The 18,414-nt window shown below is 38.3% G+C and overlaps 1 protein-coding gene across 12 annotated transcripts in view; it reads left to right on the top strand.

Annotated features, from left to right (window-relative positions):
* mast4 (microtubule associated serine/threonine kinase family member 4) overlaps positions 1 to 18,414 on the top strand; it is a 125,036-nt gene that overhangs the window by 89,449 nt on the left and 17,173 nt on the right. For 8 of the 12 annotated variants that reach the window (XM_042509472.2, XM_042509469.2, XM_088071306.1 and 5 more), the window contains 16 exons: positions 8 to 77; positions 374 to 394; positions 831 to 909; positions 4,433 to 4,587; positions 4,669 to 4,744; positions 4,835 to 5,044; positions 6,054 to 6,155; positions 6,745 to 6,877; positions 10,382 to 10,443; positions 10,573 to 10,664; positions 10,894 to 11,102; positions 11,211 to 11,349; positions 13,027 to 13,159; positions 13,252 to 13,417; positions 17,011 to 17,112; positions 17,758 to 17,880. In XM_042509472.2, coding sequence (XP_042365406.2) covers positions 8 to 77; positions 374 to 394; positions 831 to 909; positions 4,433 to 4,587; positions 4,669 to 4,744; positions 4,835 to 5,044; positions 6,054 to 6,155; positions 6,745 to 6,877; positions 10,382 to 10,443; positions 10,573 to 10,664; positions 10,894 to 11,102; positions 11,211 to 11,349; positions 13,027 to 13,159; positions 13,252 to 13,417; positions 17,011 to 17,112; positions 17,758 to 17,880 — 1,872 coding nt within the window. The remainder of the gene's footprint in view (positions 1 to 7; positions 78 to 373; positions 395 to 830; positions 910 to 4,432; positions 4,588 to 4,668; positions 4,745 to 4,834; positions 5,045 to 6,053; positions 6,156 to 6,744; positions 6,878 to 10,381; positions 10,444 to 10,572; positions 10,665 to 10,893; positions 11,103 to 11,210; positions 11,350 to 13,026; positions 13,160 to 13,251; positions 13,418 to 17,010; positions 17,113 to 17,757; positions 17,881 to 18,414) is intronic. The other 4 variants (XM_042509471.2, XM_088071304.1, XM_042509470.2 and 1 more) reach the window with 3 other exon arrangements.

Below are 18,414 nucleotides of genomic sequence, written 5' to 3'. Positions count from 1 at the left end.
CTCCCAGGAACAAGCCCTCAAGACAGTCCAAGAAATTTCTCTCCCAGTGCCTCTGCTCATTTCTCCTTTGCACGAAGGTATACAACACTATGGATATTGACTTGATTTGCAACAAAACAAATCAGCCAGTCAAGACGAGAGGAGATATGTCAAATATGAATTCTTTAAAAAAAAATTTTTAAAAAGTGTATGCTGTGCTCTGAACTGTAGCCATTCAACAGTGTCAGCTAATAAGGATGTAAATATTTACAAGTCTTAATATTCAGCTTTTTGAGTCTATTTTTGATTTCTACAACATCAATATGTAATTTATTTCATACCATTTCTCAACATGATATCATGTAATTATGTATTTTTTTATTATAATCCACAGTCATTGCCACAGAGCAGACAGGTAACTTCATATTAGGCTTTTTTTTGCCCATTGGATTTTCATAAACCCACATATGTCCCAAGTCCACTTTATAATTCATACAGTTCATTAGTATATCTCATCCTAACTTTATTTTACATCACTCTAGCATCTAGTTTCAGTTCAGTTCTACATTCAATTATTGTTTTCTGTTTCCAGCTTTTCTGTCTCGTCTAACTAATAGAATAATTTTGTACAATAGCAAAGAGCGGTCACCATTCATCCAAAACCATCATCAGGATTGTAGGAAATTATTCACGTTTTGAATGCAAACATGGCAGTTGTGCATATTTCATGTTTATAAAGACAATTTTGCAAATTTGTCTTTGGACAAAGACACTTGCAAGCATGATAATATATTGATCATTTAAGGAATTCAGATTTAAGTGAAGTATTTGTCTTTGCCATTGTGTGACAGGACCGATGGTCGCCGCTGGTCGTTGGCCTCCTTGCCCTCCTCTGGATATGGAACCAACACACCCAGCTCTACTGTTTCTGTAAGCATCATGCACGTACGCAGTCTGACACAAGTGGCATCAACACATGGAACAGGTCAAGCTAATCCATTTCAGCTAAACATTATGAAATATATCAAATTAACAGAGTAGTAAAAAGTAGGGTTAAACTGGTTACACTATTTTTTTATTTATTTTTCTGGGAGTACAATGGCCCTTTCCTTCCTTCCTCACCTCCCCCTTGCTTCTGGCCCCCTTGCTCGGATCACACCAATCTTCAAACTTGGCCATTATTATAATCTCAGTTATACCCCTGTAAAGCTTCCTGACTGCATCTTGCAGGATTGAGATGTCATCTCTGTGACAAAATCTGTTCGCAGTCAGACATATAAACACCTGGCAAAATACTCTTCTATAGTAGCAACCACACACGCACGCACGCACGCACGCACGCACGCGCGCGCACACACACACACACACACACACACACACACACACACACACACAAACACACAAAGTGGAAACAATACCAGCCCCGCTGACACTGGTATTAATGCTGTCACCTGTTGTTAACTTCCTCCCAGGGCTGTTTCTTTATAAATCTGTCAGGTAGGGAAAGGTCAACTTCTCCTACATATCAACGTAGTTTTCAGCCTGACATTTGGAGTTAAGTTGTATTAACGACATGACTTAATATTTCAGATATGATCATGACTTTTATAAATATTGACAGAATAGACTGCTTCCCAGACCCAAATCTTATATCAGTTCAGAGTCTTTAAGGTGGAAAGCTTAAGAAAATCGTGAAGTGTTGAAATGTTAAAGAGATAAGATATCACTTCATTCATCCCGTGGAAAACTGTTGTGCAGCAGTTGCAATACACATTAGGAACGAGTACAAATATTAGACTGTAAATGTAAACATAAAATAGGATGCAAATTCAAAATATGCAAATGCAAAAAAAACAGGTTAACATTAAGAGATTCAGACATTTTTCTACAACTCTGCTTACCAGCTGTTACATTAAAATTCATCAGCGACTGATCTACCTGCTAGCTATTTGTCTGAAATTGACTTGTGGCCTCAAGTTAATAGCTTACATATATAGAGAAAATCGTGCCTCTCTGTTGGTTTTTATGAATATGAAGAAGACACAGTACGCAACTTATTTTTTAAACATCCAAAATGATACAGAGAAGTTTTTCTTTTTCCTTAAAAACAAAACACGCAGACATTTAGAGAGGCAGAATGTGAACAGCCAAGATTTCTTTTTTGTAATTTCAGCCATTTCACTTGATGCACACAGCATCAAGAAAATTTACCATCAGCAGCTGTTGCTGGCAAAATTAACAGGCTTAAACTTTATCTTGCCACAGGTTATTAAGACATGATTCATTCAAATTAAAACCACAGCTCTTGCAATTCAAAAAATTGTGCTCCTCCAAATTATGATTTTGAAATTTAAAAAAAAGATCATTTAGCTCTAGTAAAAGTCACATTCACTGCTAACACATAATGGGAAGTTGCGAGATAGAAATCTGCTTGAGTCCCCTTGAAGAACAAATTGGAGGTAAAATGACTTTAATGCTGAGTTCAGTATTTGTCGTGGTGTTTATCCTTTTTGTGTCTGACTCACAGAAATGACAACACTTCACTGTGTATGAGAAGCAAAAAGATTTGTTCTGGGCTAAACATGACTTCAACATTAGGCACGCACACAAAAACACACTCCCACATGTTTCTCTCTCACTCTGTTATTGTGACTCGTTCCTCTGTCTGCATCTCTGTTTCATTTTACTGAACACAATATATCCACATTTATAGGAAGCAGACAGAGCCGCAGAGCATTTACATACAATACATGTACACTAACATTCACAGGAATTACACTGTGCCATGGGGATTACAAACTGCCCACATTGATGTTGTGTTTTTGTTTTGTTTGGTGTTTGGTCATGTCGTATGTTTCCTGCTATTCACAGCATCTGTGGAAGGAAGCATGTCTTTGTTTCTCTGTGAAACATCAGTCATAGTAGAAAATGGTTTCGGTATGTAGTTAGGGCCAGGATCATAGTTGAGTTGTTCAGTACAACAGTTTGATTTCTTGCGCAAGTAAAAAGTAAAAAGCATAAACTATAAATGCAATGCAAATATGTCATCAGGAGTTGTGTCTGGTGGCCAGTAATTAGCATATTAAGGATGTTTTTAAGGAATAGATAATTTGTGATACAGGTGTATTAGCCTTTTTGGTAAGAGTTGGTAGAGAAGATTGTTACCACTCTCATTATTAAGAATAATGAATTATTAATAAATTAATCTCAGCATTAAGGAGAGACAGCTAGCATGGCTCTGTTTGAAGGTTAAAAAAAATCTGTCTACCAGCACATCCACAGCTCAATTATCTTAATAATTATCTTAAATAAATCTGTAAAAAAGACAAAAGAAATGTAAAACAAGTTGTAGAGTAGCTGTTTCCCCACTGTTTCCAGTCTTTACGCTATGCTAAGCTATTCACCTGGCTGCAGCTTCATATCTATACATTACCTATAGGGCTGTCAGTCTTAACATATTAATTGTGATGCGATTAAGGTGCAGCATAATGTGTGTTTTCTGTTGTTTTTTTTTTTTAATTGCATGCTGCAATTTTGTCCCTTCAACACAACCTAGTCAAGCTGCTGCAGCAGTTTTCTGCTTCCTGCTGCTGCAGTGCTGGAAAATGAAGGCACTACTGCACTTTTCAATGGCTAATTTTACTTTAAATACAAAACAAAACAAACAAAAAAAAAAACAGATGGTTCAGCTGACAAGTAAAAAGTAATATGCACCTTGTGTCAAACAGAATTATAATATCGGCAGGGTACTTTGAGTCTGAGCTCCGTCTGTGAGCTGAGCACACAGGTGCAGCTTATCAGAATCAACAGCATCGCCAAAGCCGGCAAAGCATTATTTTTAAGTGTGTGCATCGCCACAGACCTGCGGATAAAACTAAATCCACAAAGTTAAAGAAAGCGCTTGCTAAATGGGAGGCAACTGACTGCAGGCCAGTGAACGTCATGAAAGACTTTGGTCTAAGGGTGGACCTCAGGTTGACAAACACTGTATTTCACAGAAAAAGATCTTTGAAATTGTCTGAAATTGTCTTTCTAAAAGAAATACATGTAAAAGTCAAGCTCATGAGGTAAATTTCTTTAGATATATTTGATTCCTAATCACGACACTCTGGTAAGAAATGCATAACCTTGTTAATATGGACTTTTGCATTTTGAAATGCAGAATAATGGAATTTTAAACGATTACAAATAAATGTTGAAATTCAGCGATTAATCCCAAATTTAAAAATTAATCATTTGATAGCCATAGTTACCAATCTTCTCATATAACTCTTGGCTAGAAAGTTAAATAATTTTTAACTGTTCCTTAAAATTTGGCAGGTACTTGAGGGGAAACTGTAAAAGCACAAGAAAATCTGTCAGCATTTTTTTTTCTTTTTTTTTAATCCACACACAGAAAAATTCTCTTTTTTTTTTTCTTTTCATTTTGAATATATATGTGTTTCATTTCCAGTCATCCTGTTCATCACAGGAGAAGCTGCACCAGCTGCCCTTCCAGCCTACGCCTGATGAACTGCACTTCCTCTCCAAGCACTTCTGCACTGAGAGCATCTCCGGGGACGAATGCCGCAGAGCGACGGCCATGCGACCCCGCTCACGCAGTCTCAGGTATTTGTACCTCTACAAATGAACATCCTGCATAATATTGGTGCTACTCAGGCATTGATTTGAGTCCATTTTGTTTTTCAGCCCTGGACGTTCTCCATCGTGTTACGACCATGAGATTATCATGATGAATCACGTCTACAAGGAGCGGTTTCCACGGGTAAGCGCTCACAATATGTTTACTCCCGCCACGTCTGGTCATTAATTAGATCATGCATTACCTAAGTGACACCTTCCTGTGTTCCTGCAGGCCACGGCTCAGATGGAGGAGAGGATTCAGGACATCATCCGCAGCAACTCTCCGGAGAGCGTCCTCCCTCTGGCAGATGGCGTGCTCGGCTTTGCCCACCACCAGATAATTGAACTGGCCCGTGACTGTCTGGAGAAGAGCCGGCTAGGACTCATCACCTCCAGCTACTTCTGCGAGCTCACTGACAAGCTGGAGAGGCTGGTCCAAGAGGTGAGGGAGGCTTCATAAATACATGTAAAGTGTTTTCAAAATCAGTGTACCAATAAATTTCAGTTTTTTACAGAAAATGTGCATGGAAATGTGGAGTTAGAAATGTGCAGTTTTAGGTCTTTACTGCAAGAGGTCCCAGCCCCAGTTTGTGCTTCATATTTATTTTATTACATTTAGTCAGAGATAAGCATCTGATATTTGAGAAAATAATTGATGATTGATGATTGATGATCCTCATGTATACGGATTCACAACAACAAAATACTCAATAGTATGCATGCCAGGCCAGTAGTTGGTGGTGTACCTTTGTAATGACACACCACACGCGTATGCAAAGTGCAGCTGTTGCCAGAAGGGGTGACAGAAGGGATTGCATTTTTAAATGATTACAGTCTGGAACCTAGTTTCAAAAGTTTGCATTTTCACGCCACCAAAACACTGTTGACACCTGAATGAAAGACCGAACCGCAACAAAAGTGTCATGTTTCATTCAGTTGTTGCTGTGTAAACAGCCCTTAATTTGCAACTGTATTTCCTGAATCCAGGTTGCTGGAAATGACTGTACTTGCTTCGTTATGGATTACTCACCAAAAATATTATGATATTCATTTAAGTTTTGTGAATATAAATATCTCAGAGATGATAACATTTTATTTGTGGCTCACATATTACTTTGGCTGGCTGCCGTTTTTGCTTTGACATAAATGTCGCAATTTGGGAAACTAGGTCAAATCTTTTTTTTATTTCTTTTTCTAATCAAGCAGTAGACTTTTAGTAAATTGTTTTTTCTCCAAATGGTCAGAAGAGATTTCTAGGATTTTGGAAAGTGTTTATTGAATGACCTTTGGGTTTTTAAAGTATCACTGGGTTTTTATTTCTAGGAACATTTAATGTTTAGTGCTCAACCGTGATGGTAGTACTTGAGAAGCATAAATGCCTTTTGAGAGTTTCTGAAACTGACCTGTCTATAATAACATGAAAATCTGAGATGTTGTATCTTGTTGTGTAGTCCACAGAGAGGTCAGAGAGCGAGGAGGTAAACTTCATCAGAGAGCTGGTTAAGAAGATTCTCATCATCATCGCCCGACCTGCTCGACTGCTAGAATGTTTGGTACGTTTCGTGTCACTGAGCCTCCGAAATATTCTATATGTTTACCGCTGCAATTACTAGTGTTGATTCTTGTATCTTCCTCAGCCTTTTACTGAATAAAGCAGTTAATTGTAGAGAGGTGTAACTAACTCCGAGTTACCCAAAGTCAAACATGCTCATGGTTTCCTTTTTTCGAAGCAGAATATTTTTTTTATAAAATGTTTAATGTACTGTACTGTAAAAAAAAATCCTTGGGAGCATCAAACCACAAGTCAAACATGCATCGAGAGAAACAAAATGTAAAAGATACAGTGTTTCTTTGTTATATTTACCTGCCTTAAACAGAATTGCCACTTGATCCCTTAGATATCCTGTAATTCATATAAACTACGATGATGCCACCATCCATCTGACCTCCAAAATGCCCACTTAGACTTACAAAAGCCATCAATGAGTGTGTCTGATCCAGAACAAAAACACATGAAACCACAAAACCACCAGGTCATGATGCAAAAACTTTAACCACATTTGTTGTTAACCTCCATTAAATGATGCATTATCTTATTAAACCTTGCACATATACTAAAACGCGCAGCTGTTTTGTCTGCAGGAGTTTGACCCCGAGGAATTTTATCACCTTTTGGAGGCCGCTGAAGGACACGCTAAAGAGGGCCAGGGCATCAAAACAGACATTCCCCGTTACATCATCAGCCAGCTGGGACTCACAAGAGATCCTCTGGAAGGTAAGTTTATGGTCCTTATCAGTGGTGATAAAATCCAAACAATTTTGGGTAAAACTGTGGTTGCAAAGGGTTGATAGATTTTCAGTAACTTTTTTATAGTGCACTTAATTTGGGGGGGGGTAAAGCAAATAACAATACTATGTTGTATTTATTGCTGTAACCATGTTTTAAGCTGCCCTCTTGGCCAGGTCTCTTGGAAAAGAGATTTTAAATCTCAATGGGATTTTGGGAGACAAAAGTAACTGAAGAGAATCTCTGCACCCCTGAATGTGTGACAGGTGCGTCAGAGGGGAGTGCAGTTTATAAACAGAGAGAAACACCCGCACACTGTCCTGCTTACTGCTGACATATTTATTGAATGAAAAAAACAAGGTTGCAAGGTCTGTTAGACCTTCGAATGTTTGTTCTTTTCCCCCATTCAATAAATATGTCAGCAGTAACAGAGACAGTGTGTGGGTGGTTATCTTTCTGTTTAAAAAATAGAAATAAAAAAATTATAATTGAAGTTAGCGCTGGAATTTTTGAGAAAAAAAATCAATTAATATTTTAATAGAAATCATATCTTTTAATAGTTAACTAGTGAATAGTGAGGGAAACATACATGGAAGATGTCCGTGAAGAGGATATGAGACCTGAGAGGAAATTTTTTTTTTTTTTTGAGAGGGGGGGGGGGGACTTTTATATTGGAAAGGGGGTCATCAGGGAATGTTTATTTGTTGTTGTTCAGTTACGTTCAACACAATGAGTGAATTCATTTAAGCAAAGTTAAACTCTTCAACATTTTCAGTGATTCATTTCTATTAAAGGAGTTTACAATTATTTATGTTTGCAAAGGATTGTTTCTCTCTGCAAATAACATGGTAAATACACACAAATTCCTTTTATTTTCTATGCTAAGTTTCTGGCGTAAATATTCCTGTAATATTGCACCCCTAGACAGAACTGCTGGCACTCCTCAATGAGACACCCAAATGCCATAATATTATGAAATCATTTCTAAATATTGGAAAAGTTCAATTACTCGACTGTAAATGTTTTTGAGTTGTACATTTTGTAAATTTTTCAGCATTATTTGGACTGTGAATCATCTAGTTACTTTACTCAGAGTGTTAGACTGCATTAAAGAAGATTCTTGATGAACTCAAGTTATAGGTGATTCTGTTGAACAACAGCAACAGAAAATCAAAATGTCTTTTTAAAAACTCTGACACGACTCATGCAGTATGATCAAAGTCTGGTCTATCCAGTCGTATGTTCAGTACTTCCCAAACACACAGCCCTCTGTGAAGGGAAACTGAACTTAAAGTGGAACTTCTCTGTTTTCTCTTCATTTCCACACTCCATTATCACGTAATAGTAATAGTAATTTCACTTACTAAACAGAAGAGCTGCTAGTCTACAATGACTTTTTTGAAAATTAAGTGTAGTTTCACTTTTAATTCCCAGTTCCCCATTAGAATGGGCTGCCTGATTGGGAGGTACTGAGCCTACAACTGGCTGAATGAGAGTTGTGTGAGAATTTGTAAACAGATATTTTGATTAGTTTTGTTGTTGTTAAATGTGAAACCCTTTTACTTCAATTCATTAAAAACTTAATCTGTTTTTGGATTCTTCGTTCACTGTGGAGGAATGTGAGAAAAACAAAGTTTCTTCAATTTTGGTCAAGTTTTCAGCATCAACTCACACTTTGGTGCGGTAAACACTGAAACAAGGTAACTGTTGTGAAGCTGTGAAGGAATGAAAGAACTAAAGGACAAAGATACTCTTGCCTAACATCCTGCAACGAACAGACCGTCTTTTCTAAAGACCCGCTGTCTCTCCAGATTCAGTAACAAACAACATTCATTATGACTAATTAGAAAGGAATGGCCTCCCCACAGACCTTACACAGATCCACACAGGCTGGCTCATCAGCCAATCTCTCCATTCATTTCCCCCGAGTGTCTCCTGTGTTTCGTTTGCCCAGCGCCTTGTGCGCCTGAAGCAAACCTTACAAGGAAGGACAGATGTTAAATAGCAGTGAAAATGTGTTTACAGGCTCTCGGGGGATGAGACAAACACCCCCCTGTGAAATTACACACATGGACTTTGGCATGATTGCACGCTAAAACACACTCACACAGAAAGAAATGTGAAAGATGCAAGGTGCTTTATAATGAGCACTTGTTCTGGAGTGGTGGTTTTCAAAATGGGTCTTAGACATGTGTTTGTGTTGCCACATCTGATTTCCGCCCCATTTATTCTCAATTCAGATTATCTTAGAGTCAGCACCTCAAAGCTAATAGGTTAATAAAGACTGCTGGGTGGGTTTTTTTGGTTATGTTTATAGTTCTTGATTTCTCAGCATTTACCTTTGTTGCAAAATCTGCACTGCAGAGCATTTTCATACAAGTCAGTGATGGAATGTAACTCAGTACATTTATTCAAGTACTGAATTTAAAGGGATAGTTCAGATTTTATTAAAGTGTGTTTTTATGGGGTATGTATCTACTGTATATTCAGTATATTACATACAATACATGTCAGCCTACACACCCCCAGTGGGCGAGGGCTGGATTACCACCACAGAAGCTAAGAATTGTACTGCTGTGGATGGGGGCCAGCAACAAAATGTATTTCAGCCACCTAAAAAAAAAAGAAACTTTGGCAAAAACAGCAATTTTAACTCACTGAACACAGGAGCTGCTGGTCTACAGCTGCCTCAATCATTCAGTTAGTCTGTGTTATTGTCTGACTTTGGTGAATCTGACGCAACCTTTGAAACAACACAGTTACACAGTAACACAGACAAACTGAATGATCGAGGCGGCAGTACACCAGCAGCACCTGTCTTCAACAATAGTAGACTACTGTTTTGTTTTATTTTTTCAGTGGAGTCTGGGGGCTCTAAAGCCATGTTCGGCACCATTCGATGTGATGACGTTCTGTAGTGTCTTTTAGCCACTTGTTAGCAACCGTCTTTTTTAGGACGTGTAACTGCTTCAAAGTTTGTGAGTGGGGTATTTACTTATGTATTTTATGTCGTAGAACAACGTGTGAAAGTCTCTCCAGCGTGTGTTAACCACAGACCTTATTTAAGGTTTCTAACCAAAAACCCACTCAAAAAACCCATTGACTTTGAGACAAGGGAACTGGAGTCGCTTAAATGCTAATGGCTTTCTGGGTTTCAGGACGCAATACTTGTGTTTTCTGTTGCTGAGTCTTGGTGTTGGACACCAGCCTGTGTCTTTACCAGCTACTAAATGTAATATAATGTCTATGGATAGGTACTCCATACAGCCCCAGTTCAAAAATTCTGAACTATACCTTTAAGTAGATTTTGCTGATATATATTTTAATTCAGGACTTTAATTTGTAATGGAGTATTTTCACAGTGTGGTATGAGTGCTTTTACTTCAGCAAAGAAGCTGAATACTTCTCCCCCCACTGCCTCACATGAAGTTATAAATTTATACTCCACTAAAAACTATTCTTTTCTTCTTTCGTCTTTATTGTCTTCTGTAGAAATCGCTCAGTTGACCAGCTGTGACAGTGGGATTGCAGAAACACCAGAAACAGACGACTCTGTAAGCACTCAGAAATTGATTTTTTTTGTATTGATCTACTCCATCCATCTTTACCACAGGTGTATCGGCCAAGTACAGATTTTTATCTTTTTGATTTGTTCTAGTATTTGTCTCTCCTCCTGCCCTCAGAGTCAGAGCCTCAGCACAGCTTTGCGGTGCAGGCGTAAACCTTGTGAACTGGACTTTGAGATGACAAAACTCATCAGCAACGGCGCCTACGGGTGAGGGCATCTTATTCTCTATCTCTATTATCTGATCTCTGGTGATTGATGGTTTGTTTCAGCCCAACAAATAAGCCATTTAAACTGACTTTTTCCTTTTCCTGTTTTCAGTTATCTCCCTTACATATTGCCCTTTCCCCCCTCTGTTTTCACTAGATGTTAATAACAGTTCTATCGAGTAAAGCTGTTTTATTTCCCTCAGCTGACTGGTAAACTGTTTATTCCACAGAGCTGTTTATCTGGTTCGGCACAAGGAGACGAAGCAGCGATTTGCCATGAAAAAGATCAACAAGCAAAACCTGATGTTGAGGAATCAGATACAACAGGCCTTTGTAGAGAGAGACATCCTTACCTTTGCTGAGAACCCTTTTGTGGTGTCCATGTACTGCTCCTTTGAGACGCGGCGACACCTGTGCATGGTCATGGAGTATGTTGAAGGTCAGCAGCTTGTATTTTTTAAGTGCATAGTGCCGCGGCTGAAAGAAAGCACTTTGAACAATGTCCCCCGTGTGTTCTCTCAATTGCATCATTCATTGATGTTTGCAGGTGGAGACTGTGCCACCCTTTTGAAGAACATGGGCCCACTGCCTGTGGATATGGCCAGGATGTACTTTGCAGAGACAGTGCTGGCTCTCGAGTATCTCCACAACTACGGCATTGTCCACAGGGATCTCAAACCAGACAAGTGAGACCTCCCAAATACTGATATTTCTTAACAATAATAGCTCATCCTTTAGTGAGGAAGTCACAGAGACGTATCACCTGACTCTACAGCTCCCTGCAGCACTATGTAACATTTTAGCATCTTTTGTCTCATTATTTTGGTTTTCCAGCCTGTAAAATTACACTTTTTGTTTGCTCATCTTGTGCTGGATATTACAAGATATTTCCCACAGATGTTGGTGGATGTTATTGCATAAAAATAATCATACAATAATAAAACAAACATACATATATAACCTTCAAAACAAACCATCTTGCATCATGACTTTTGGTACTTTTAGTACACTATTTTCTATTTAAATATTCACTATTTACTTGTCCTTAAAGGAATAGTTTGGGTTTTTGAAGGGAGTTGTATGGGGTACTTATCCATAGTCAGTGTAATACTTACTGTAGATTTTAGTTGGAACGCCCCCAGTGTGTTTAACAGAACTGCAGTACTGACAATCTAGTTCTGTGGAGATGTTAGCATTAAAATGTATTTTAGCCACATAAAAAAAAAAACTCATCTAAAAATAAAAAAAAAATCAGTATCACTGTAAGAGTACGCTATATTGAGAGTGTTTTCACTGCTTTACCTTTTCTGTTTTTTTAAAAGATTATTTTTTGGGGCTTTTACTGCCTTTAATGGACAGGACAGTGTGAGCGTGAAAGGGGGAGAGAGAGGGGGGGCGACATGCAGCAAAGGGCCGAGGCCAGAATCGAATCTGCGGTCACTGTGGCGAGGATACAACCTCTGTATATGGGGCGCCGCTCTATCCACTGAGCCACCAGGCCCCCCTGCTTTTCTTCAGACAGTCCATTTCGACAGGAAAGCCTTTAATGGCTTTAGTTCCCAAACTGTGCTCTCGTCAAAGCCACCAGACTCCACTGAGAAAAACAGTCATTTTCGGTTGCTGAATACTGGAGTTCCTGGTCTGCTGCAGCGCTACTTCGATCAGTTAGTGCTATTGTGCGACTTTGGTGAATCTGAACTAAAAATTTAAACGCTGAAATCACAAAATAACTGTTTAAGGCAGCTGTAGAACAGTAGCTCCTGTGTTTATCAATGTTAAATCACTGTTGTGTTTTTTCAGTGGAGTCTGTATTTAAAGATAGCGCTATAACAACTTAATTTTCTTATTGGAAATCACACAATAATTTCCTTTTTACCTTTATGTCTGACATTAAGGTGAAAATACTCTCAATATAGCATACACGTAAACTGATATTTTTTTTAGGTGGGACTTTTTTAGGTGGATAAAATACATTTTGTTAACGACCCCCATCCTCAGCAGTACATTGCTTAGCTTCCGTGTCGGACTCCAGCCTGCTTGTCTAAACTGCAGCAAAGCAGATCGCCATCTCTTGTATATGACATGTTGACTACTGATAAGTACCTCATACATCTCCACTTCAAAAAATCTGAAGTAGCCTGTTAAGCAAAACTACCATTGGTGAAGTAAAGGATCTAATACTTCTTCCACCACTGTCACTTATAATACAACAGATGGAACAAATTATGCTCGTAATAAAGTCATAATGATCACCGTCTGGAAGCTTTAATGCCTAAATGTTTGTTGACTGTTGTTTTTCATTATAACAATTTAATGTTTCTGTCCCCTTCCTCTTGTCCCCCCAAAATTTGTCTTCCTCACAGTTTGTTGGTTACATCAATGGGACACATAAAGCTGACAGATTTTGGGTTGTCCAAAGTCGGGCTGATGAACATGACCACTAACCTGTACGAGGGACATATAGAGAAAGATGCAAGGGAGTTCTCTGATAAGCAGGTAAATGTTATTGAGGTGACAGTTTAGACATTTGACTCATTGCAACAAACCTCACCATGTTTAGAGTATTATCGTATTATTTTTCTGTGTAGGTTTGTGGAACCCCAGAGTACATTGCACCAGAGGTGATCCTGAGACAAGGCTACGGGAAGCCGGTGGACTGGTGGGCGATGGGTATTATCCTCTATGAGTTCCTTGTGGGCTGCGTGCCATTTTTTGGAGACACACCAGAGGAGCTGTTTGGACAGGTCATCAGCGGTCAGTGTTTTCTCCATTTTTGTCCAATGTATTACTATAGATTAAATTACCTGGCAGTAGATAAAGTAGTCAAAATGAGCTCCACCTTTACCAACATCAGCATCGAAGTGATGAACATATTAATGCATCGATAATTAGAATCTATTTATATAATGTGTATCAGTCTGAAATGGGCCATTCTGCATAATGAGTACTTTTTAAAGATTTTTTTGGGGGCTTTTATTGCCTTTGATAGACAGGATAGTTTAAGTGTGAAAGGGGGAGAGAGAAAGGAGGCGATATGCAGCAAAGGGTTGAGGCCGGAATCGAACCCACGGCCGCTGCAGTGAGGATACAACCTCTGTATATGGGGCGCCGCTCTATCCACTGAGCCACCAGGCACTCTGATAATGAGTACTTTTACTTTTGGTACTTAACATATATTTTGATGCTAATACTTTTGTACTTTTACTTGAAAGGAATACTTCACCAATTTTAACGAGCTTTATATTAAGACAGTTTGACTTAGCGTAGTGCTCAAATCTCCCTTCTCATCTACCAGCTCATTTTCTTAAACTACAAATTGTACTTTTGCATTTTCGTATGCCGCGACACAAAGTGTAAAGAAGCAGACCGAGAGAGAGCGAGCCCTTTTCTCTCTCTCTCAAACTCGGATCAAACTGCAAAACTAGGCTGTGCTGATCAAATACAAATTTAATTTAATTTATTTCTTGCCTAACATGTTTTGAGAAACATATATTAACGCAGTAACAAGCTAGCATTACGCTACCAACCAGCAGGAGCTTTTATTGGCCTGGTGTAGCGCAGTGCATTCTGGTAGTTGTAGGTTTTCTACCTCTTGAGAAAAAACGAAAGCCACTGCCTTTTCCCGCTATTTCATCTCATCATGTAGCACCATTTTCAAAAGTATTTGCATCTTTCTGCTGCAGAGACAGCCTAGTTTTATGAAAGGACCGTCCTTCCAGCAGTGAAATACTTTGTGAAGTAATATTTTTGAATTAGAACTTTTACTTGTAACAGAGTGCCTTTACATGGTAGAATTGTTACTTTTACTTTTTTATTCAGATATCTGAATACTTTTTATAGCACTGATTACATGCAATATTTCAATTACAGTTCATAGCATGACATTTTTTTTTTTTACCAAGGAATCCCATTAACTGTCTTTTTAAAAAAAATCTCAAGCGATTTATGGAAGATAAAATATTACTAGACACATTTTTTCACTGGATTTCACAGCATCTGGCTTGTAGATTCTATTGAGCACATGAAAAGAAATTCCCAAATCTCATTCAGATATGAATTAAACATTTACATAGTGACCACATGGAATTAGTTGGTGTGCATATTTCTCAATTTATTAAAGGCAGAAATTTCCCCCGAGGGCCAGCAGAAAAACAGATGGCAGTAAGAGGATTCAGCTTGACTTTACACCACAAGTGAAGTTTTAATAATTCTCATGATGCTGCTTCGCTCGCATCTCATGGTCTCATGGTCTCATGGTGACAGCAGCACGGAGAAAATCTTCATCTTGAAAACAAGAGCTTTTATCTTGTCAATGGTGTGCAGCTCAGATGAATTGTGTTATTTGGAGTTGTTAGATAACAGCCTCTATCTGTGGCATGGAAATGAATGGCATGCCATGACTGATTTGCCATGCTCTCAATCAAATTGCAGCAAGCCTCTGAGAGTGACTGTTAATTAAAGGGGCCTGAACACACTGAATGCATGCCACCGTGGCCTCGGGCCGCACATACATATTCATAGCTCCCCTCCCAAATTTGATTAAAATGGGGACAAATGGTGCACAGAGCAGACAATCAGCATGGCACAGACAGAGCTTTGCTCCCCTTTTCATTGCTTATCCATGAGGCTTTTCACCAAAAGCTGGAGTACATGTAAATTGTCTCATTCAACCTTAGGCTCACAACTGTTTCATTTGACTTTGGTACTGAATTTATTTTGAAAGGAGAACATCAGAGAAGAGAAAAAAGTGAAAAGTGGAGTAACAAAACTAAATCTTAAAAAACAATCAAAGGTTGGGGCTGCAACATCATTGAAAATATTATAGAAATTGCAATATGTGCAATATCCAAATCACAGATGCTGCAAATTTTTGTCAAAGGAGACAAAGCAGTGTGATCCCAGCTTATAAAATCATATTTCAGATGTAAATAAACACACTTATTTAGTACAGACCCCGGCAAAAGTAATATTTTTACCATTTTTTTCTCAGTTTTTAAATTTCCTTTTATATGTGACTTTTCTAACCGCAGCTTCAAAAAATACAGACATCTTTTCCAGTACTTAAAATTATAATGCTTGGTTATGCAGATACAGTACAACTAACAGAATTGCATTTCTTTTCTTCCTTTCTTCTACTTTCATTTCTTTTTTCCTCACTGTTTTTTGATACATTTTTCAGTGAAAATGTAATCCACAAATGACCATTCCCACTACAATTGCAAATCAAATCGCAATAGCAATGTCTGTCAAATTGTCTTTTTTTTTTGCATATTGTGCAGCCCTATCAAAGATGCACATGCTGCTTAGAGATAGAAAACTTTTTGCCAAGAGATAATGTCACTGTCAGCTTTTAGGATGAATGACATGCTTGAAACTGGCAACATTATTCAAACATAATTATTGACTCGCTTGAAGCTGCCCCAGACAACAAAAGGTGAGGACATAGCCAAAGTTTTTGTGGAGCATTTTGAAGAGCGAGGGATTGACACTATATTGATGTGGCACACTGACCAACAAGTAAATTTAACAATGACACTTCATAACAAAAAAAGTTACCGCCCCCTGCTCTAAACTTGCATCAAATCAGCAATCATGTTTGCAGAGCCTGACATTATATTTATTTAAAAAACAAGCAATAACAGTGTTAACTGTCTTCTGAAAACAGGAGCTTGTTCTTCAACAAGTTCTGTGTAAATCCATCACATTTTACCAGACTGCAAAATGCAAACAGCTAAATTATGCACCCTGACCTAACAGGGATTTTTCCTTTTTTGAATGTTGACCATTAAGTTTTATTCATTTTATGCAGTTTAAAGCACTGAAGCAACTTCTCATGTCTATCTTCTCATACATTTGTTTTGGTTTTATTTTTACTCAACAACAACAATTTTGCTCAAATATTCTGTATTCCCTGCACTGATACCCTAAAAAATTAGCAACCTTTATAGACTTGTGACCATGACCTAGATAGCTAGACTTGATCTGATTCTCTATGGAAAGAAGATAAATGTTTTGTGACAACAGCTGATCTATTGATGTATCTTTTTTTAATCTGTTTTATTATTTTGTCTTTTTAATGTATTTACTCATTTAAATTTTAATAATTTACTCATTCATTTCGTTGTCCTTATAATTGTTTTGTCTAATTATACTCCTATTTTTTCTGCATTATCTTTTAAATGTTTGTCAAACATTAAATATTGAAAACAATAAAGACGTAATTGAAAAAAATATATATTTCCCAAGTAAAACCACATGTTTTCCAACTCAATAATGGAGCTTGGGCTGCTTGTATATAGGAGTATTTTTTTTAAAATCTTAACTGATTGCATTGATTGTGTTTCCAGATGAGATCAACTGGCCCGAGGGAGAGGAAGCCCCACCTCCCGACTCTCAGGAGCTCATCACCTTGCTCCTTCGACAGAACCCTCTGGAAAGAATGGGCACAGGTACAAAGAGCAAAGACACTGTGGCACAGCCAGTCACTCTGTTAGGTCCAGACAGGCACAGCAGACCACCATAAATTCTCATGTGACCCTCAGTGCCACCTCAGCACCACTCATTATTCCAAGTCACCTGGGAAGAAATTGAGGTCATCCAACACCAGAGCAGTTTATCCCATGGCCTTGTCACCTCCTCCCTTTGATCAATTGCAATTATTTCCTTTTGCCAGTCCGTGAATCTAATTCCATGCATGATCAGGCACTAAGACTGTGTCGATGTGTGGACTGTAAAAGTGGCCATGACCAGGGACAAAGGTTTTTAATCAGAGGGACACACGTAGCCGATTCAGTCTGGGGACATCTGGACCTCCTGGTTCATCTAGATCTCCCCTCACCAGGCTGCCATTCACAAAATCTCCCGCTATTTCACCAAAGGTCACAGGCAGGAAATTGTGCTGCATAATTTATGGCCATGATATCGGTTTGGCCTGCAGCCACTGGGGAAAAGAAAAAACATAGCGTAAGCGTTTCTTCACCTCTTTGTGTCTAACTGAGCCGTTCACTGTCAATGCCTCGTGTTCTCTTCACCAGCAGTTTTAACATTTTGTCCTGAAAATTGTATACAGACATGTTCATCATTTGTGTTTGCAGGTGGAGCTGCGGAAGTGAAGCAGCATCAGTTTTTCCACAACTTGGACTGGAACAGTCTGCTGAGGCAGAAGGCTGAGTTCATTCCTCAGCTAGAGTCTGAAGACGACACCAGCTACTTTGACAGTGAGTTATCTGATGAAAGCATCAATTTTACTATGTATATATTTTTTTTTGATTTTGTCCGTAGCACAAAGACTTCCAAAGATAAGCTAAGAAATCATAGAAATTATATGCTGCTGATAAAGTACAATCATAAGCATGTTTAAAGGTTTTCTGTTTGCTAATTTGGGCACACCTGGTTCTGGAAGTTGAAGTCTCATTCATTTCTCCTGTAGACAGTATTATATGGAGCACTTCTATGGCTTGGATCTTCATGGTTCATTAATACAAAATGTTTTCAACTGTGTTAGAAAATATCTCATTCTTTGATTAATAAGTTAAAGGGTAACACTGTCCAAATCAAAAATTCTAATAAGTTATTTTCATGGCCTAGGAAAGTTCAGTATGTACTTTTTAACATGAGCTACGGCCTCTTAAAGCCAGACCCAGATGATGCCATAGGGTATGAGCCTGATTTTGTTTTCTTTTTTAAACTAACATGGGTTTTATTCTATTGCTGTTTTCTCAGTCCTGAAACAGAAAATGTGTCCATAAACT

Source organism: Plectropomus leopardus, chromosome 20 (genome assembly GCF_026936395.1).
Source record: "Plectropomus leopardus strain MGB_pleo_1.0 chromosome 20, ASM2693639v1, whole genome shotgun sequence".
Lineage (NCBI taxonomy): Eukaryota > Metazoa > Chordata > Actinopteri > Perciformes > Serranidae > Plectropomus > Plectropomus leopardus.
This window is presented reverse-complemented; position numbering and strand designations above follow the sequence as displayed.